Below are 22,122 nucleotides of genomic sequence, written 5' to 3' on the forward strand. Positions count from 1 at the left end.
GCAACGACAGCACAGCAGAGGTTAGGTAATAGCATGGCACAATGCAACGACAGCACAGCAGAGGTTAGGTAATAGGATGGCAGAATGCAGCGACAGCACAGCAGAGGTTAGGTAATAGCATGGCACAATGCAGCGACAGCACGGCAGAGGTTAGGTAATAGCATGGCACAATGCAGCGACAGCACAGCAGAGGTTAGGTAATAGCATGGCACAATGCAGCGACAGCACAGCAGAGGTTAGGTAATAGCATGGCACAATGCAGCGACAGCACAGCAGAGGTTAGGTAATAGCATGGCACAATGCAGCGACAGCACAGCAGAGGTTAGGTAATAGGATGGCAGAATGCAGCGACAGCACAGCAGAGGTTAGGTAATAGCATGGCACAATGCAGCGACAGCACAGCAGAGGTTAGGTAATAGCATGGCACAATGCAGCGACAGCACAGCAGAGGTTAGGTAATAGCATGGCACAATGCAGCGACAGCACAGCAGAGGTTAGGTAATAGCATGGCACAATGCAGCGACAGCACAGCAGAGGTTAGGTAATAGCATGGCACAATGCAGCGACAGCACAGCAGAGGTTAGGTAATAGCATGGCACAATGCAGCGACAGCACAGCAGAGGTTAGGTAATAGCATGGCACAATGCAACGACAGCACAGCAGAGGTTAGGTAATAGGATGGCAGAATGCAGCGACAGCACAGCAGAGGTTAGGTAATAGCATGGCACAATGCAGCGACAGCACAGCAGAGGTTAGGTAATAGTATGGCACAATGCAACGACAGCACAGCAGAGGTTAGGTAATAGCATGGCACAATGCAGCGACAGCACAGCAGAGGTTAGGTAATAGGATGGCACAATGCAGCGACAGCACAGCAGAGGTTAGGTAATAGCATGGCACAATGCAGCGACAGCACAGCAGAGGTTAGGTAATAGTATGGCAGCGACAGCACAGCAGAGGTTAGGTAATAGCATGGCAGCGACAGCACAGCAGAGGTTAGGTAATAGCATGGCACAATGCAACGACAGCACAGCAGAGGTTAGGTAATAGCATGGCAGCGACAGCACAGCAGAGGTTAGGTAATAGCATGGCACAATGCAACGACAGCACAGCAGAGGTTAGGTAATAGCATGGCACAATGCAACGACAGCACAGCAGAGGTTAGGTAATAGAATGGCACAATGCAGCGACAGCACAACGGCTAAATGAAAAGATGAGTGAGGGGTGTGGAAGCGTATCGGATGGCCAGGCTATTGTTTGCTTCCAGGAAGTTGGCTCTGGTTGTCCTATTGTGATCTTCACTGCCGTGTGAACTTTGAAACACGAGACCTGGTTGTGAAGGATTCAGACCAGAACGTTATGACGACACCAACCAACCATCATCCACCAACTCGTGTCCTTTGTTGACGTGAACCCATATGCACTTTGGAGAACTCTTATTATATTACGTCTAAAAAAATCACACTTGTGTGAAGCGAGGGACTGTTTTCATAACGTCCACATGTTACGTCGTCATTTAGTGCCCTAAACAAACATTCCCGTCATAAGTCCCTAACCCTAACCCGTCATAGGTCCTCTAAACTATTAGTTTTTTTTCTTTAAGATATTTTAGTTTTTAGTTTAATTTTTGCCTTTCTTGAGGTAGAGTGTAGACAGTAGAGTGACAGGATGAGGGGGGGGGGGGGGGAGGGGGGGGGAGGGGGGGCGTGACTTAAACACCTGGAGGGTGGGGGCTTGTCTTGTGTGCAGAGGCAGCTCATTCCAGAGCTTGGGAGCTGCCACTGCAAAAGCTCGATAACCTCTTCAGCCTGGTTTTAGGCACCACCAGAAGAAGCTGGTCAGAGGACCTGAGCGTCCGTGTCGGAGCATAGGGTTTCAGCAGTTCAGATAAATAAATGGGTGCCAAACCATTTAGATACTTAAAGACAAAGAGCAATACTTTGAAGTCAATCCTGTATCGCACAGGAAGCCAGTGGAGGGAGGCTAGTACAGGGCTGATGTGGTCTCGCTTACGTGTGCCTGTAAGTAACCTAGCAGCTGCATTCTGGACTAGCTGTAATCGAGATATGGAAACCTGGTTTACTCCAATATACAGGGCATTACAGTAGTCAAGGAGGGAAGTCATGAAAGCATGAATTACAGTTTCAAACACAGAGCGGGATAGACAAGACTTAACCTTAGATAGCCTCCTAAGCTGGAAGAAGCTATTTCTTACTACTTCATTTATTTGTTTGTCCATCTTTAGGTCAGAGTCGATTTTGAAATCTAGATTGGTGGCAGTAGGCTTCAAGAAGGGCTCAAGGGGGCCTAAAACACCAGGAGGGGACACATGTGCTTGTGTGGGCCCAAACACCATAACTTCAGTTTTGCTGTCATTGAAGTTTAGGAAGTTTAAAGCCAGCCATGCTTTTACATCCTCGAGGCAAGCAAGGAGTGGTTTCAAAGAGTCAGGATTGTTACGCTTTAGAGGCAAATAAATGTGGCTGTCATCAGCGTAACAATGGAAAGAAACACCGTGTTTTCGAAAAATAGATCCTAGGGATACAACATAAACAGAATTGGTCCAAGAATAGAGCCCTGTGGCACTCCACAATGGAGGGGTGCTGTGGTGGATGTGGCATCCCCTAGGGTGACACGGAAACTTCTCCCTGACAAGTAAGATCTAAAAAATTCTAGTGCTGGCCCTTTAATGCCAACCCAGTGCTCCAAACGAGAGAGCAAGATACTGTAATCTACAGTGTCAAATGCCGCGGTAAGATCCAAGAGCACCAGAATGAGAGAGTCACCAGAGTCTGTAGCCAAAAATATGTCATTAAAGATTCTTAACAGTGCAGTCTCGGTGCTGTGGAGAGCTTTGTACCCGGACTGGAACACTTCCAGAATGCCATGTGTGTTCAGATGGGGCATCAGTTGGGCCAGGGCACATTTTTCCAAAACTTTGGAATTAAATGGGAGCTTGGAAATAGGCCGAAAGTTGGATAGGACAGAAGGATCAAGGTTGTGCTTTTTAAGCAGCGGCTGTACCACAGCATGTTTAAAAATTGCTGGTACATCACCTGCCAGGCACTGGTTTATGATCAATAGGAGATCTGGCCCGGTAGCCTCACTGCTTTCTTTAGCCAGACGAGGGGGAAGGACGTCTAAGGGGGAGCCAGTTGGTTTTATTTGGGAAATTATTTACTGTAGCTGAAAAAGGCATACAGGCTCAAAATGGCTCAAAATGTTGGGGCAGGTGACAGCAGTAGAAGGGTCATGTGTCGGAATAGGGATGCTAGCCCTGATGTTGGCCACTTTGTCAATAAAGAACTGTAAAAAGAGCTCACATTTTTCAGGGGAAGCATCAAGACAGATAGGCTGGGGGACGTCAAGTATATCATTTATAGTTTTAAATAAAACCTGAGGTTTGTGACAGTTAGTTACAATGATATCTGAAAAGTATTTCATCTTTTCAGTTTTGACACTTTGCTGGTATTTTCGCCAGCTGTCACGCAAAATGTCAAATGACACCGTTTATCCTTTTTCCACTGACGTTCAGCTCGCCTGCATTCTTTTCGGACCTTCCGTGTGCTGTCATTCAACCAGGGCTCAGTTTTAGGTTTAGGGCGCCTAGTTTTAAAAGGAGCAACAGTATCAAGGGCTTTAAGACAGATGCAATCAAAGCGAGTGGTTAGCTCATCTGTGGTCATACACACAGGGCTAGCTGGGCTTGGTAGGCCTACTGTTGCACTGGTGAAGGCAGACGAGAAACGGGCGGCAGTGGAAGAGTTAAGTATACGGCATCTAATAGCTGGTGCAGCTTGTTTAACAGTGTGACATGGGAGTGACATATCAAACAAAACAGGCATATGGTCAGAGAAGAAAGCACCACATATTTCAACATTAGAAACAGGTAAACCATATGAGAGGACCAAGTCCAATGTGTGCCCGTGCTCTTGTGTGGGACCAGACACAGACTGCACAAGATCAAAGGAACTTATGAGACTTAAGAATTCACTAGCCATTGGCTTAGAGGGACAGCACACGTGTATATTTACATCACCCAGAATTAAAGCATGATTATACTTCGGCATTACTTCAGCCAGAAAGTCTGAGAAATCAGGGATGAAGTGCTTGTTGTATTTTGGCGGTCTGTATATTACAGCGTACAGTACAGGAGGAGAGCGACCCAGCTCAAACATGTTCAGCTCGAAACTGGAGAATGAGAGCGGTGACAGCTGTTTACAGTCAAGGTTTTGTTTGAAAACTGTCGCAATTCCGCCTCCCTTGCCAGTCGTTCGTGGAGCGCTGAAATACGCACAGCCAGGCGGCAAAAGTTCGGAAAAAGTGGTTGACTCACCCGCTCTCTCCCAAGTCTCGGTGATTGACATAAAGTCAAGCTGACGTGTGACGAAGAAATCATTCAGGATAAACGTTTTGTTTGTTAGCGACCTAGCGTTCACCAGGGCGATCCAAAACCTCTTCACTGAAAATAGCATATCTATACAATCCAATTAAATAAATAGTCAAAATAGTCGTAATAAAATTAAACGACAAAAACAAACTCTGTGTAAATAGAATGTGTTGCAAAAATGGATTCAACTTCAGCTGTTGAAAAATAGCAGATCTACAAGCTCATACTGTAGGCAGCACCAAGTGCCACTGCTATTTTTTTTAAAGATTTGGTGCAAATCTTTGAATTTATACCGGGTATTCTTTCACAGCGAATGTTTTTAACTCATGGGGGGTCCCTGGAGCAACATATTTTCAGATGGGGGTCCCTGGAACAACATATTTTCAGATGGGGGTCCCTGGAATAACATATTTTCAGATGGGGGTCCCTGGAACAACATATTTTCAGATGGGGGTCCCTGGAATAACATATTTTCAGATGGGGGTCCCTGGAATAACATATTTTCAGATGGGGGTCCCTGGAACAACATATTCTTAGATGGGGGTCCCTGGAATAACTTCTTTTCAGATGGGGGTCCCTGGAACAACATATTTTCAGATGAGGGTCCCTGGAATAACATATTTTCAGATGGGGGGTCCCTGGAACAACATATTTTCAGATGGGGGTCCCTGGAACAACATATTTTCAGATGGGGGTCCCTGAAACAAGATATTTTCAGATGGGGGTTTGACATGAAAAAAGGTTGAGCACCACTGATATAGAAACATGAGGGTTTTCAGAAAACTGTCAGGATTTAGAAGACATTTGTAGAATCTGGTCTCAGGTCTGAATGGGTTAAAATAAATGCATTGACGTTGTATTTATTTATACTCTGGTTAAAGTGCTGATGATGTCTGCTCTATACTGCCTCCTGCTGGTCGTGCCTGTGGTCACAGCTCAGAGGTTCAACTGGGGTCTGTGTCCTACACCCACTCTGCAGGCCAACTTCTCCTTAGCACTGGTAACACGCACGCACACACACACACACACACACACACACACACACACACACACACACACACACACACACACACACACACACACACACACATTATGTCAAAAGCTCAAAACCTTTTTTTTTAGCTTATAGTGTCTTTCCTGCCTTTCTCCGTGCGTGCGTGCACAGTTCCAGGGCCGGTGGATTGAGCACAGGAGGCTTCCGTCCCTGTATGAGAGAGGGAGCTGCAACGAAGCTAGCATCAAAGACATCGGCGGAAACACACACATCATTTTCTCCCAGACCATGTGAGTAGAGATGGAAACACGTGTGTGTGTGTGTGTGTGTGTGTGTGTGTGTGTGTGTGTGTGTGTGTGTGTGTGTGTGTGTGTGTGTGTGTGTGTGTGTGTGTGTGTGTGTGTGTGTGTGTGTGTGTGCGTGCGTGCGTGCGTGCGTGCGTGCGTGCGTGCGTGCGTGCGTGCGTGCGTGCGTGCGTGCATGTGCGTGCGTGCGTGTGTGCGTGTGTGCGTGTCCGTCCGTTACCAGCTAATCTCCGGCACCGTTAACCCGTTCGATGCCAAACTTCGCACACACACTCCCTGGATGAAACTCTGCCCCACATTTTCCAGAACGGCCTGTTATAGCGCCACCAGGAGGCCGACTTTTGAAAAACACATTTCTTTAATATTACTCCTCCAGATTCTGTCCAAGAATCCCACAAATGGTTACACAGTATCTCTATAGTCATGTGTTCAAGACGGACCTGTCCGATATGTCATATTACATCCTAATTGGCTAACATTTAGTTGGTAATACTTTGTTTTAGATGTACTTTATAGCATTACTCTGTTTTAGAGGCATTTACAGTAGATTGTGACCCCACCCCTTTCTCTCTGTGTGAACCAGTGAGGGTCAGGTGGACTCCAGCACACCAACGGTGATCAGCCAGACCACCGTACAGCCTGCCAAGCTGGTGTTTAGCTACTTCTATGGTGAGTCTTCTGGTGTTTAGTTACTGCGTTTTTTTGTTTTTTATCCCACGATTTTGTAACCCATTTTTCACCCCTGTGTCAATCATCTAATGTGATCCTGGGCTCTACACACCCTCCACCAACCTAGTCCCCATATATGGGGGACAAGGGGAGACCAACCTAGTCCCCATATATGGGGGACAAGGGGAGAGCAACCTAGTCCCCATATATGGGGGACAAGGGGAGAGCAACGGACTTGAACTCATGCTTCCTTCATGCCTGAGTGTCCAAGTTGCTCCTTTACACCTGACAGGGGGGAGTTTCCCTGGTTGGACGTAGCTCGTGGAAGGAACACGTTATTCCAACCATTTCCTTTCCCCTCCATCAGGCGCCCCGGCTGGCCAGGGGGAGGCAGTTTAGTGACCAGGATTACTGCATGTTTTTTGTGAGGGTACCTACCCTCACCCACCTGTTTAGGCAGGCCTATGACTCTGTGTGACCTCTGTGTCTTCTGCTGCAAGCTGTGCCCTAGTTTTATTTTTCTCCTGCTTTTAACTGTGTTCTTGTACTGTTTTTAATCTGTACGGCGACCTTGAGTGCCCTGAAAGGCGCCTTATAAATAAAATGTATTATTATTATTATTATTATTATTAGATCTATTCCAGTTCTCCTGGTGGGTGCTACATACAATTTACAATTTACAATTTAGGCATTTAGCAGACGCTCTTAATCCAGAGCAACTTACATTTAAGCAAGAACAAAAGCATGGGAATACATCACATAAAAGCATTTATCATGAAACATGCGTAAGCTAAGAAAGTAACAGTGGAATATCTATATAATGAAACTATACATACACTATACATATAAACTATACATATTTACTACTATGCTATACATATGTACTATGGCGTGCTATGACTATATACAATACAATTATAGTGCTGTCTACATAACATGCTATAAATCTGTGTCAAATGCTATCTAAGCCAACAGAAATGCTATCTACATACAGACTAATCACTAACATATCGTCTCTATAAACAAATCTATTCCAGTTCTCCTGGTGGGTGTTAGATCCAGACTAATCACTAACATATCCTCTATATAAACAGATCTATTCCAGTTCTCCTGGTGGGTGCTCCATACAGACTAATCACTAATCTATCCTCTATATATAAACAGATCTATTCCAGTTCTCCTGGTGGGTGCTCCATACAGACTAATCACTAACATATCGTCTATATAAACAGATCTATTCCAGTTCTCCTGGTGGGTGCTCCATACAGAATAATCACTAACATATCGTCTCTATAAACAGATCTATTCCAGTTCTCCTGGTGGGTGCTACATACAGACTAATCACTAACATATCGTCTATAATATAAACAGATCTATTCCAGTTCTCCTGGTGGGTGCTCCATACAGACTACAGCAGCACCGCGGCGGTCTACTACTGCAGAGACTGTTTCAACCTGTTCCACTTCGACCTGGCGTGGCTGATTGGACGCTCGCACCAAGCCCCGCCTCCGGCCGCGCTGGGCGCCGCCGCCCACGTCTTTCAGCAAGTCAACGTCAACGTCAGTCTGATGGTGGTCGCCAACCAAACGGGCTGCGACGACCAATAGGAATGAAGCGTTTAGAACAGAGCACTGTTGGATTTGACGGCATTTTTCTATTTAATAAATATAATACAATTCCATTTCATGTGAAATATTTTAGTTTTAGTCATGTGAAAGGTTTTAGTTTTAGTCACGTGAAATGTTTTAGTTTAATAGTCATGTGAAATGTTTTAGTTTTAGTCATGTGAAATGTTTTAGTTTAATAGTTATGTGAAATGTTTTAGTTTTAGTCATGTGAAATGTTTTAGTTTTAGTCATGTGAAATGTTTTAGTTTAATAGTTATGTGAAATGTTTTAGTTTTAGTCATGTGAAAGGTTTTAGTTTTAGTCATGTGAAATGTTTTAGTTTTAGTCATGTGAAATGTTTTAGTTTTAGTCATGTGAAATGTTTTAGTTTTAGTCATGTGAAAGGCTTTAGTTTTATTCATGTGAAATGTTTTAGTTTTAGTCATGTGAAAGGCTTTAGTTTTAGTCATGTGAAAGGTTTTAGTTTTAGTCATGTGAAAGGCTTTAGTTTTAGTCATGTGAAAGGCTTTAGTTTTAGTCATGTGAAAGGCTTTAGTTTTAGTCATGTGAAAGGTTTTAGTTTTAGTCATGTGAAAGGCTTTAGTTTTAGTCATGTGAAAGGTTTTAGTTTTAGTCATGTGAAAGGCTTTAGTTTTAGTCATGTGAAAGGTTTTAGTTTTAGTCATGTGAAAGGCTTTAGTTTTAGTCATGTGAAATGTTTTAGTTTTAGTCATGTGAAAGGCTTTAGTTTTAGTCATGTGAAAGGTTTTAGTTTTAGTCATGTGAAAGGCTTTAGTTTTAGTCATGTGAAAGGTTTTAGTTTTAGTCATGTGAAAGGCTTTAGTTTTAGTCATGTGAAATGTTTTAGTTTTAGTCTGCTGGAGGTGTGTGGGACACCGTTTAACACCGCTTTCATTTGCTTTATTTCATTTACTTTATTTAAGTTGAAGCTGTGTTTGCTTTACGTTTGAGCACCGTTATTTATAATCCTTTAATAAAACCCTTACAATGCATCGTTTAATCCTTTAATAAAACCCTTACAAGTTACAATGCATCGTTTAATCCTTTAATAAAACCCTTACAATGCATCGTTTAATCCTTTAATAAAACCCTTACAATGCATCATTTAATCCTTTAATAAAACCCTTACAATGCATCGTTTGGATCCAGATAATTCCTTTTGTTTGCGGCGGAGCGCGTCTGACAACACGGCCCATCCAATCACCTCCCAGTGACAACACGGCCCATCCAATCACCTCCCAGTGACAACACGGCCCATCCAATCACCTCTCAGTGACAACACGGCCCATCCAATCACCTCTCAGCGACGTTAAGGTTATTTCATGTAGTCGCATTACAAAGGGTCCATTTGGTTACCAACTCTTACATCATTTAGCTGAATGGGGACCACCTGGAACCACCTCAGGGACCTCTGGTGGTCCCCGGACCACTGGTTGAGAACCACTGTGGCTTGATAAAGAAAGTTCAAAACCTTATGACAGACAGACAGACAGACAGACAGACAGACAGACAGACAGACTCTATAAATATCAATTGCCATCAACAATAAATGCAGTTATTTAGAATCAATGTATTCATCAAAAGCATTATTATTATTATTATTATAACTCAGTTCACATCACCACAGACTCCTTACAATGAAGGGAAGATTTACGTCATGTGCCTCATTACGTCATATTGTTCTCTTTATTGTTAATGGTGTTTAATGTTTGTTTTACATCACCTCATCAACATGAGTTAGACTTTAGCGCCCCTCACTTCACATGGGTGTGATTTTTACTTTTTACATTCCATACAAGAAAAGAAAAGGAGCAGGAAGAAGATAATTCTAGAGAATAATTTGATATTGTAAAATCAGTGTTAATTTAACTCTGAGAGTGTACACTCTCAGAGTTACAGACCTGTTAGGGTTCATTTGGTTCCATGTGTTACACTCTCAGTTACATATATATATAATATATATAAACACACACACACACACACACACACACAGGGCCAAATTAGCCAGTGGGGCCGTGGCCCAGGGGCCCTTGGCTCTCAGGGGCCCTTCAAGGAAACTGGATTGCAAAGAACTGGGTTTGAGGCTCTGAAATTGGCCATTGATTTAGTTAAATTTAGGTCAAAAAGATGATAAAAACACAAATATTCTGCATGCTCACGCGCTATGGGGGCCCCAAAACATTACCGGCCCAGGGGCCCTTGTGGGGGTTAATCCGTCCCTGCACACACACACACACACACACACACAATTGGCATTATTAAAGTGGAGACGTTTAGCAATGTTGCTCATTCCACGGACGCGTGGTCATGACAAGCTGTACCTCGTTGTAAAGGTGACTAATCAACGATTAAAATGATGTACAACACAATAAATACATTGGTGTTATTAAAGTGGAGAAATAATGGACCAAAGTTAACTTTCCGGTCCCCTCACGCCAGGATCACCGCCCTCACGGAGCACGGTCCGCTCACCAGAGGGCGCTATTGCCCACGTTTTAATGCACCACGATGCAACTCAAAGCACCCGTAGAGTGAAGGTTAATGACGAACAACAGTTTATATAAACGTATTTAGAAAGCATAGAGTTATTGTGATGTTGTATTAACCTCATTAAAGCATATAGAGTTATTGTAATGTTTTATTATCCTATTTATAAAGCACATAGTTAGTCTTGTAGTTGTAGTTGTTGTGGAACTACTACAGGTTGCTGACATCAGTCGAGGATGGAAGTTCAGTCTAAACTAACTACCACCAGAACAGAAGACTCGTGCACCATCCTCTCTAAAATCAGCATTTTGTCAAGGTAGGCCTTGAGTTGTTATTGTTGCCTAAAAGTTTGTTTGTTTTATTCATTTGTTTGTTTGTTTATTTGTAGACATGTTATGAAAAGGAAGGACATTTTGCTGCAGTTTGGAAGCGCTTGTTAGAGTTCACTCCACAGCCCATGTGTACCACCTGCTTTGAATTAGCACATAATGCAGGAGGCAGCAGGACGTTGCTTTACGGAAAACGACTGCTGCCAAACTCTGATGGCAAGATGGCCGTTCTGCAAATGTTCTATAGACCGATTCACAGAGGGTTTCCTGGGTGCAGCCATTACTGAGGTGTACCATTAAGTGCAGCAGCACTGATTAGCTACACCTGGTCTACAGAGCACCTGCTCCATGTATTACACCTCAGTAATGGCCGCGCCCAGGGCACCCCTCTGTGAATCGGTCTATACTGGCATTTATATGATCCTTAAAGGGATAGTTCAGATTTTTTTTTAACTTATTGCTGTATGAAATACTTGACAATTATATAGTGGTTGCAACTGTGTTAATTGATTGCCCGAGTCTGGGAGTTCTGCTCTGGTTTTGGTCAATATTAAGGCCCAGGCCACCAGTGTTGTTTTCGTCGACTAAAACTAAGACGAAAAATGTTCGTCCACTACCTTTTTCCACTGAAGAAAACTAAATGGAAACTAAATTCAAACTATGCTATGGTGACTAAAACTAAGACTAAATATACTGACAATTTCGTCAACAAATAAAAACTAGACTAAAATGTTAGGAAGGGACTAGTGGACGAGAGATCCAGTATAAGTCATTTTACACTTGGTTGCATGCTGAAAATAGCAGATCTACAAGCTCACAGCGCGACACGTTGTGAGCTTGTAGATCGGCTATTTTCAGCAAGTGTAAAATAAGTCAACAAGGTACGCAAAAATACATTTTAGTCGACTAAAATCTTATGACATTTAGTCGACTTAAACTAGACTAACACTAATACATTCCAGGTGACTAAAATGTGACTAAAACTAAGTGAAAACTATTCAGGAGACTATGACTAAAACTAAAATAGAAATTTGCCAAAAACAAAAATGCAGGATCTCTGGATCTTTTGCAAAATGGATATGTTTGTCCTCCGTTTTAGAGAAAATCCCTGGCCATACGACAGAGATATGTCCACACAAATGCAGAAACGCATTGAACACAGGGTAAAATCACTGCAGTAGCAGGTTTCAATTGTAGGCTATATTATATTTGATTTTATATTTACACTTGCCAATGGTATTTTTATTAAAAGAAGGAGGAATTAGTACCGCATTTTAAAAGCCACCTAAATTGTGAGTGGAAGTAGGCCCATATATGTTTCTTTCATTGTCTGTCAGCATATGTCACACTATATGCGTAAATCTCCAAATCCCGACTCTCGACTTTTCTCTCCATATAATAAAAAAAAAAGATAGACACTTTACCATTGCTCTGGCCACTTGGCAAGTCCTGCACAGACAATACTGTACTGTACTGTACTGTACTGTACTGTACTGTACTGTACTGTACTGTACTGTACCAGTGTTGTTTTTGGCAGCAAATTTCTATTTTAGTTTAGTCATAATCTTTGGACTGAAACTTCATTTAGTTTTAGTCACATTTTAGTCAACTGGAATGTCTTAGTGTTAGTCTAGTTTTATAGTCGACTAAATGTCATAAGATTTTAGTCGACTAAATCTACAGTTGATTTAGTCGACTAAAATGTATTTTGGCGGGTCTTGATGCCGTCGTAATGAGTGTTTTTACACTTGCTGAAAATAGCATACTGGAATAGCATATACTGGATCTCTAGTCCACTAGTCCCTTCCTAACATTTTAGTCTAGTTTTTATTTGTCGCCGAAATTGTCAGTATATTTAGTCTTAGTTTTAGTCATCGTAGCTTAGTTTCCATTTAGTTTCCATTTGTTTTTGTCAGTGAAAATAGGTAGTCGACAAACATTTTTCGTCTTAGTTTTAGTCGACGAAAACAACACTGTACTGTACTGTACTCTACTGTACTCTACTGTACTGTACTGTATTTTAGGTGCTCTCTTTCTCTCTCTCTCCCCTCTGTCTCTCTCCCCTCTCTCTCACACACACACACACACACACACACACACACACACACACACACACACACACACACACACACACACACACACACACACACACACACAAACACACAAACAGAGAGATAGAGATCTGTGACACTTTACAGACTAGATTGTATCGACCTGTTTAGGTGTGGCAAAGCATGTGTCATGCTGTCATGTCATGTGTTGTCATTTCAGATCTTGTGTAACAGTGGGAGTGTCTAAGTGGTAGTGGGCGGGGCTTTGCTACAGTTGAATTGGGTCAAACAGGTTGGACTGAATGATTGACGTTCTGACAACAGATTAACATCTGAACTTCTCTGGACTCCATTTCAGAAACCTGATCATGTTGATACCGCTGTTCTGTCTCGTTGATAAGCGTCTCGTCATTCGGCACACACACACACACACACACACACACACACACACACACACACACACACACACACACACACACACACACGTGAGTGTGGAACTATAGTGGCCCTCTGGAGTGAGTGTGGAACTATAGTGGCCCTCTGGAGTGAGTTTGGAACTATCGTGGCCCTCTGGAGTGAGTGTGGAACTATGGTGGTATAGTAATAATAATAAAACTTTATTTGTATAGCACCTTTCATGACATGAAATGCAGCTCAAAGTGCTTTACAGAACAATGGAGAAAAAGAGAACACAAGAGACATGAATAACCACAGGGATTTTATAAGATCAATTAAAAGCAATGTTGTAGAAGTGGGTCTTGAGCTGTGCTTTAAAAATTTCTACAGAGGCTGCCTGTCGAAGGTACAGTGGGAGTTTGTTAAACTACAGAGGCTGCCTGTCGAAGGTACAGTGGGAGTTTGTTAAACTACAGAGGCTTCCTGTCGAAGGTACAGTGGGAGTTTGTTCCACGCCGTCGGCCCCTAGAAGCAGAAAGCTGCTTCACTTTGTTTTGTAGTTGCCATTTTTTTAGGCACAGCGAGCAGGCCAGCAGTGGAAGACCTTAGGGGGCGGTTTGGGACATATCTAGGCAGGTAGTCATGTAGGTAGGTAGGAAGGTTTGGGACATATTTAGACAGGCAGTCATGTAGGTAGGAAGGTTTGGGACATAATTATTTAAACAGGCAATCATGTAGGTAGGAAGGTGCGAGACCATTGAGAGCTTTATAAACAAGTAGGCCTACATTTAATTTTAAAATCAATCTTAAAAACAACCGGCAGCCAATGTAGGGATTTGGGGAAGCTTGAACTGGCGTAATATGTTCTCTCATCTTTTAGTTTGAGTGTATATTTCTCTAGTTAACCCATTTTGGGGCGGGAACCCCTTTTGGTATGTTAGAATTGTGTTATGCTTTAGCTATTGAAAAATAGCAGATCTACAAGCTCATAGCGCGCCACCGAGTGGCGCGCTAGGAGCTTGTATAGGTCTGCTATTTTTGATAAAAATCGAAGAACGACTCACATAGAAACATAGCTTTATCAGAAAACTGTCAGGATGTAGAAGAACATTTTTATAGAATCTGATCTCAGGTCAGAACGGGTTAAATATAGAGCGCCAGGGGAACAGCGCCCCCCTATAGGCTCAGCGGACTATGAGCTCAGTGTGACGGTGACCAGCCAGAGCGCCAGAGGAACAGCGCCCCCCTAGGCTGTCAGTGTGACAGTGACCAGCCAGAGCGCCAGAGGAACAGCGCCCCCCTAGGCTGTCAGTGTGACAGTGACCAGCCAGAGCGCCAGAGGAACAGCGCCCCCTAGGCTCAGCGTGCTGGCGGAGTTGCAGTAGCTCTTGTCGCAGCAGGCGGGTCCCTTGGTGAAGCTGGCCAGGCTGGCCAGAGGAGTGAAGACGGAGAGCCGCGCCGACGAACCGCAGAACTCAGACGAGACGCAGCCGTGGGTGTTCCGGGCGGGGTCGGTGGACACTGCAGGGTCAAAGGTCACAACACGAACAAAATATGAACAAAACAAAGAGTATACACTGCGGTTGGGCATTCTGCCCCCCAGGTGGGCGGGATTTAACCCCCCTTTTGGTGCTTTAAACCCATTCTGACCTGAGATCAGATTCTAAAAATGTTCTTCTACATGCTGACGGTTTTCTGAAAAAGCTATGTTTCTATGTCAGTCGTTCTTCGATTTTTCAAAAATAGCAGACCTACAAGCTCGTAGCGCGGCACTCGGTGGCGCGCTATGAGCTTGTAGATCTGCTATTTTTCAATAGCTAAAGCATAACATGATGCTAACACCAAAAGGGGTTCTTGCCTAAAATGGGTTAAACATTTTTTGTTATACTTTAAAGTTATTGAAAAAATAGCAGATCTACAAGGTCGTATAGCGCAAATATATATTCGTTCACAGCGAATGTTTTTTTTAACTCGTTATCTTTGCTTCTGGGGGGGTCCCTGGAACTATATATGAGTATATATGAATAGAGAAGACACCCGAGTTCTCCTCCCATCCACTTGCATTAAGTTGTAGTTCTCCTCCCATCCACTTGCATTAAGTTGTAGTTCTCCTCCCATCCACTTGCATTAAGTTGCTCAAAAGCGCATGAGGCGATTTCACTCCTCCTTCCTGGTAGGAACAGAGTGCATTCTGGGATGGATTGGCCTCAAACACATGAACGCGCTGGTCGTTGACTATCATTGTGCCGTTTGTGCGCGTTCACGTATGAAACATTCGTTCACGTGTCATGGCCCCAAACACATGAACGTGCGCAATGATAGTCAACAGACCAGCGCTGGCTCGAGCTGCAATACCAAATTCGGCCACTATGTCCATTTCGCCTCAGGGTTTCCTCTGGGTGCCGTCTCTATTCATATATACTCTAAGCCCTGGAACCATGAGACCCGTTTCTGAATTCGTCTAAGAGAGGTCATGTGACAGGTCATGTGACAGGTCATGTGACTCACCTGTGCCGTTGACACACCTGTCCTGCAGGCCCACGCACGTCAGAGAGATGTTGCAGACGGTGGCCGTCTGCTTGTCACACGTGAAACACTTCAGCTCATTGGCCGTCTGCGCAGACACACTGGGAACTGAAATGAAACAAGACATTCGATTGGCCGGCTGCTAAAGACGCACTGGGAACTGAAATGAAACAAGATATTTGATTGGCCGGCTGCTAAAGACGCACTGGGAACTGAAATTAAATCGGTGGAAAAACGTGCATATTATTTTTTAAATATTCCTAAAAAAAGATAAATGAATTTGGGGACTTCTCCTTTAGTCCACCCATTCCTAAGACATGTGAGATTGGTCCAGTTAAAGATGGAGTGCCACCATTTTTTTCCACCCTAAAACATGATCATCAGGTATTACTACAATATAAGCTGGGACACCGGTCAGCGTTAGAGTGTCTGTAACCCACCGGTCAGTGTTAGTGTCTGTAACCCACCGGTCAGTGTTAGTGTCTGTAACCCACCGGTCAGTGTTAGTGTCTGTAACCCACCGGTCAGTGTTAGTGTGTCTGTAACCCACCGGTCAGTGTTAGTGTGTCTGTAACCCACCGGTCAGTGTTAGTGTGTCTGTAACCCACCGGTCAGTGTTAGTGTCTGTAACCCACCGGTCAGCGTTAGTGTCTGTAACCCACCGGTCAGTGTTAGTGTCTGTAACCCACCGGTCAGTGTTAGTGTGTCTGTAACCCACCGGTCAGTGTTAGTGTGTCTGTAACCCACCGGTCAGTGTTAGTGTGTCTGTAACCCACCGGTCAGTGTTAGTGTCTGTAACCCACCGGTCAGCGTTAGAGTGTCTGTAACCCACCGGTCAGCGTTAGAGTGTCGGTAACCCACCGGTCAGCGTGGCGGTGTTAGTGTCTCTACCCACCGGTCAGCGTGGTGGTGTTACAGCCGTCCGTGTTGCAGCAGTAAGACGAGGAGATGCCCGTGCCACGGCCCAGGGTTAGGGTTAGGGTTAGGGTTAGTGTCTCTACCCACCGGTCAGCGTGGCGGTGTTAGTGTCTGTACCCACCGGTCAGCGTGGCGGTGTTACAGCCGTCCGTGTTGCAGCAGTAAGACGAGGAGATGCCCGTGCCACCCCCCAGGTTGGCGGAGATGGTCAGCGATCCCGTGGTCAGGCAGGTGGAGTCTGCCACGCAGCCCTTGAACACGTTCAGAGCGCTGCTGCCGCTCGCGCTGGCTGCAAAGGGTTAAATTATTATTACACCGCTGCATTAACTGTAATAAATGAGCTTGTAGGTCTGCTGTTTGTTTTTTTTAATCGTAAAAATGTGCCTCAAATCTTTGAATATAATATTCTTGCAAGCTGCACATTGGAGGGGCTAAAACAATAAAGACATAACTGTTTTAATATAAACATTGAATATTGTATCAAATAAAGTCTAAATAAAGGAATATTATATATAAACAGCTTTAGTCATTTGCCGTTGACGATGAAAGGAGAAATTAGGTCAAATGTTCGCCAAATATGACGTCAATTTGTGACAACACAAACATTAAATCCACCAATGACAATGAAGGAACATTTTGATTTAGACGGAGGTGAGGATGCAGATTCGGATTGGTCCTGATGATAAGAGCACCCCTCACTTCACACGGGTGTGATGTTTCATGTTGTTGTGATGATGTAATTAAAATAATGTACAATTAAAATAATTATTTTACACTTTACATTTTAACTGTAGTAGAAACACCTGTTTGTAATTTTACATGTTTTAACTATATTAGCAGTGATATTTACAGTGCAGAGTGGCTGATATAAATATAATAAATAGTGATATTTATAAATATAATAAATAGTGATATTTATAAATATAATAAATAGTGATATTTACAGTCCAGAGTGGCTGAGATGCAGCGCGGGTTGGGGATGCTGCAGGTCTGCCGCGGGGCGGCGGAGCTGCAGGCAGAGTCACGGCAGGTGTGGCACTGGAGAGCTGTGGCTGGAGCAGACATTTAACACAGAGTTACTGGAGAGCTGTGGCTGGAGCAGACATTTAACACAGAGTCATTGGAGAGCTGTGGTTGGAGGAGACATTTAACAGAGTTACTGCAGAGCTGTGGTTGGAGCAGATATTTAACACAGAGTTACTGCAGAGCTGTGGTTGGAGGAGACATTTAACACAGAGTTACTGCAGAGCTGTGGTTGGAGCAGACATTTAACACAGAGTCACTGCAGAGCTGTGGTTGGAGCAGACATTTAACACAGAGTCACTGCAGAGCTGTGGTTGGAGCAGACATTTAACACAGTCACATGCAGAGCTGTGGTTGGAGGAGAGTACTTAATGCTACCCAGGGTTAGTATAGTTAGATTAGGGTTAAATCCTTACCCTTATGGGTATGCTCTTTAATATATTAGCGCCCCTCACTTCACACAGGTGTGATTTTTTAGTTTGGAAAAGTTACAGTTTTGGTCGTAACATATCGTCCGTGTCTAGACACGGGGCGGTTTTTAGCGCTACGCAAACTACGCAACTGCGTAGACTATAGAGCCCCGACGGCTAGAGGCCCCGAGAGTTCTCCCTGAAAAATGTCTAATATTGCAGCCCGTTCCATCGCAGTTGCTGCCGTCGGTCTGGGGCCGGGGGCCGCCCAGGGGGGCCTCCGACGGCCGCGCGTCGCTTCCTCCTCCCAACCAGTGTCACTTCTTCATCCTCCCGTTAAGCGACGCCCAGCCGTCCCGTCGTGGGGCCCCCCCTGTTTCCCCCCTCTGAGCAGCGCAGTGTTCGTGCAGGCGTGCGCTGCAGAATTAGAGCAGATCTACAAGCTCACAACGCTGCGCAGCACGACACGTTGTGAGCTTGTAGATCGGCCGCGCCGCCGCCGCGCAACTCAGTCGAATTTGAAAACCAAACATAAACAAGCTGGACACATGTATGTATAGTTGAGTGCACTGCACAGCCGCTTCGCTCACAAACAAAACCACTCGTCACTCCAGTGAAGTGAAAAGGTAGGCTGTGTCATGTCGTCATGTATGTGACTGTGTGTGCTGTGTGGACAAAAAAAAGGTTTTATTTCAAATAATTTGTCACGCATGGACCGACGACCAAACGAGCTCTCTCTCTCTCTCTCCCTCTCTCTCTCTCCCCCTCTCCCTCTCCCTATCTCTCTCCCTCTCTCTCTCCCCCCCTCTCTCTCTCTCTCTCTCTCTCCCTCTCCCTCGCCCTCCCTCCCTCTCTCTCTCTCCCCCCCCTCTCTCTCTCTCTCTCTCTCTCTCTCTCGCCTCTCTCTCTCTCTCTCTCTCTCTCTCTCTCTCTCTCTCTCTCTCTCTCTCTCTCTCTCTCTCTCTCTCTCTCTCTCTCTCTTTCTCTCCCCCCTCTCTCTGTCTCTCTCTCTCGTCAGTGTCATGATTTCACAATTTTCTAATTTAATTTTGATCGATCACAAACTGTCTGCAGGCAATCAAGCAAACATGTGATTCTTAATATTTATAACAAATAACAGCATCACAATCAGCTGTTAATTTTACTTTTATTACCAGTAATTTGAGCTGCACTGCAGGGCAGATCATATAGATCATCAGACAGTGTCAGCCCCAGAGACCCCTCCTGTGACAGCAATCATTGCTTGACAGTCATTGAAGAAATTGGGTACAGTATAGTTGTCTTCTCCATATCACAGTCTATGGACTTTGCTTGTTAGAGCACTTTAGGGAACAGCCAAGTCTATGGACTGTTTGTTTGGTGCACTAAAAGCAGTGAGGCAGCCACAGTGGGCACATGTTTTAAGTTAAAGCACTTTATTCCCAAATCCCATATTGCTCCTGATGAACAAAGTAAACATTTTCTCATCATTTATCTAAAGCTTACTTTAAATAATTATATTATCAGTATTACATGAATGTATTTGTTTTGCACTGGCATAGTAATGGCATCTTCTTAATTGGACTTTGTTTTCTATATGATCTCATCAGGGAATTGATATATAAATCAATATATCTTGCTCAATAATATAGCTTACACACCATGCGCTCACACCGCAAGTGCCCTTTTCAAATGTCGGCCCCTGCCCCTCCAAATCCCTGTGCATGTTCCTGAGATTGAGCTAATGGCACAGTTTTTTCAGCACATGCATTGGATAGGGGAGCTCACACTGTTTGTCTGCTATGCCGTTTTGACTGGCAGTCTGCTATATGCCGTTTTGACTGGCAGTCTGCTATATGCCGTTTTGACTGGCAGTCTGCTATATGCCGTTTTGACTGGCAGTCTGCTATGCCGTTTTGACTGGCAGTCTGCTATATGCCGTTTTGACTGGCAGTCTGCTATGCCGTTTTGACTGGCAGTCTGCTATATGCCGTTTTGACTGGCAGTCTGCTATGCCGTTTTGACTGGCAGTCTGCTATATGCCGTTTTGACTGGCAGTCTGCTATGCCGTTTTGACTGGCAGTCTGCTATATGCCGTTTTGACTGGCAGTCTGCTATGCCGTTTTGACTGGCAGTCTGCTATGCCGTTTTGCCTGGCGGTCTGCTATATGCCGTTTTGCACGCACGCTCAAAGCACACACGGTCACGCACGCAGCGAGGGCCCCCTGACAATGCTTTGCTTAGAGCCCCCTGAATGCTAAATCCGGCCCTCGCGCGCGCGCGCGCGCGCAGCACACACACACACACACACACACACACACACACACACACACACACACACACACACACACACACACACACACACACACACACACACACACACACACACACACACATAAATATTCCAAAACTTGTTCTGCCTGACAACAACAACATAACTCTCATTAATGTCTCATTAATTGTGTTTAATTTGATTGTATTACAGTTATACTTGAGATGAATGTATAAATTACACTAAATAAATAAAAAGGCTAATATGAGGTTTCCCCTCATAGAGCTCATTTACATAAACTATGAATAAATCATTAATCATTATTTTAACTCAGCGAGGGTATTGGAACATTCCCCCCCATAGAGCTCATTTACATAATAATTATATTATATTGGAACATTCCCCCTCATAGTCCCACGATTCGATTCCGATTCTTGGGGTGACGATTCGATTCAAAAACGATCTTTTCGATTTTTCCGATTCTCGATTCAAATAAGATTTTTTTTTCGATTCTAAAGCAGTTTTTTTATTTTTATTAAAAACAATTAAATATAATTTTAGCATGATCTACTCATGATCTACATTAGTATTAAAACAGGTGTAAAATAAATACAATTGGCAGGCTTAGCTTAGCTGGTAGTAAATGCACTATGCAGAAACCCAGGCCATAATGCATTGCATGCACAGGTACATTTGTGCAAGAAAAATCGATTTTTGGAAAATGAGAATCGATTCTGAATCGGACGGCATTAGAATCGCGATTCTAACTCGAATCGATTTTTTTTGACAGGCCTATAAACTATCATTATTTTTATTCCCAAAACTGTAACTTCCAATAGTTAAAATATCCCTGAGGATTAACTGTAGTTTCTGTCTGTATCAGAAATTATTTATTCATAGTTTATATCATAAATATGTAAATTAGTTAAAATAAATACATAAATAGATCAAAGTAGATCTGCTACTCTCGACGCCGTCGTGTGAAAAAAGTTTTATGAAATAAAGAGTTAGATTTTATGAAGATAACAGGTTTCATGCCGAAGACACCAACTATACGTATTTTATTTATTTAGTGTAATTTACATTAATCACAAGTAAAACTGTAATACAATCAAAGTAAAGACAATTAATGAGACATTAAAGGAAAACATTGTTGCATAATTGTTGTCAGGCAAAAATGTAAAAAGTTATATTATATGATATATTACACCGGTCATATTATCTGCCCTGACGTGCAATTTGTGATCACAAATCAGAAAAAAGGCAATCAGAAATACAATAAGTAACTTAATGTTCCACCGTTCAATCAGAAATACAATAAGTAACTTAATGTTCCACCGTTCAATGCAAAAAAACACATTGTTGTTAATGGCAATTAGGTTGGGGTGAAATCCTACCTGCATAGCAGAGGCTCCATGCGATGCTCAGAGTCCACATCAGCTTCATGTTGGAGGAGAAATTATAACAATCACACACACACACTGCAAGTCTGCACACACACACACTGTTTACACACTGTTTACACACACACACACACAGCATGTCCTTTTATCATCACCCTCGGAGGAGGAGGAGGAGGAGGAGGAGGGAATAGATTAGATGTATTTTTTAAATAACTCTTAACTGGATCTTTTCCAACATCAACTGTGAAGGAATGCAGCAGCAATGCAGCCTGGACTGCTTTCTGCATGGGGTTCATGTTGAATGCAGCAATGCAACCTGGACTGCTTTCTGCATGGGGTTCA

General features: G+C 43.6%; 2 protein-coding genes across 2 annotated transcripts; one reads left to right on the forward strand and one right to left on the reverse strand.

Annotated features, from left to right (window-relative positions):
• Window positions 1–5,279: 5,279 nt before the first annotated feature.
• LOC310867527 (apolipoprotein D-like) lies at window positions 5,280–7,965 on the forward strand (the record flags this gene model as incomplete). Its single annotated transcript, XM_083777642.1, has 4 exons — window positions 5,280–5,390; window positions 5,556–5,674; window positions 6,273–6,358; window positions 7,766–7,965. The coding sequence occupies 4 exons, from the start codon at window positions 5,280–5,282 to the stop codon at window positions 7,963–7,965; spliced, it is 516 nt and encodes a 171-aa protein (XP_083633768.1).
• Window positions 7,966–14,549: 6,584 nt separating this feature from the next.
• LOC310867528 (phospholipase A2 inhibitor and Ly6/PLAUR domain-containing protein-like) lies at window positions 14,550–21,889 on the reverse strand (the record flags this gene model as incomplete). Its single annotated transcript, XM_083777643.1, has 5 exons — window positions 21,775–21,889; window positions 17,638–17,745; window positions 16,815–16,982; window positions 15,758–15,883; window positions 14,550–14,770 (listed from the first exon to the last, which is right to left on the reverse strand). Exons 1-5 carry the CDS (start codon window positions 21,821–21,823, stop codon window positions 14,550–14,552), a joined length of 672 nt encoding a protein of 223 aa, XP_083633769.1. The 5' UTR covers window positions 21,824–21,889.
• Window positions 21,890–22,122: the final 233 nt, after the last annotated feature.

The sequence above is a fragment of the Protomyctophum parallelum genome, assembly GCF_964188405.1.
Source record: "Protomyctophum parallelum genome assembly, chromosome: 12".
NCBI lineage: Eukaryota > Metazoa > Chordata > Actinopteri > Myctophiformes > Myctophidae > Protomyctophum > Protomyctophum parallelum.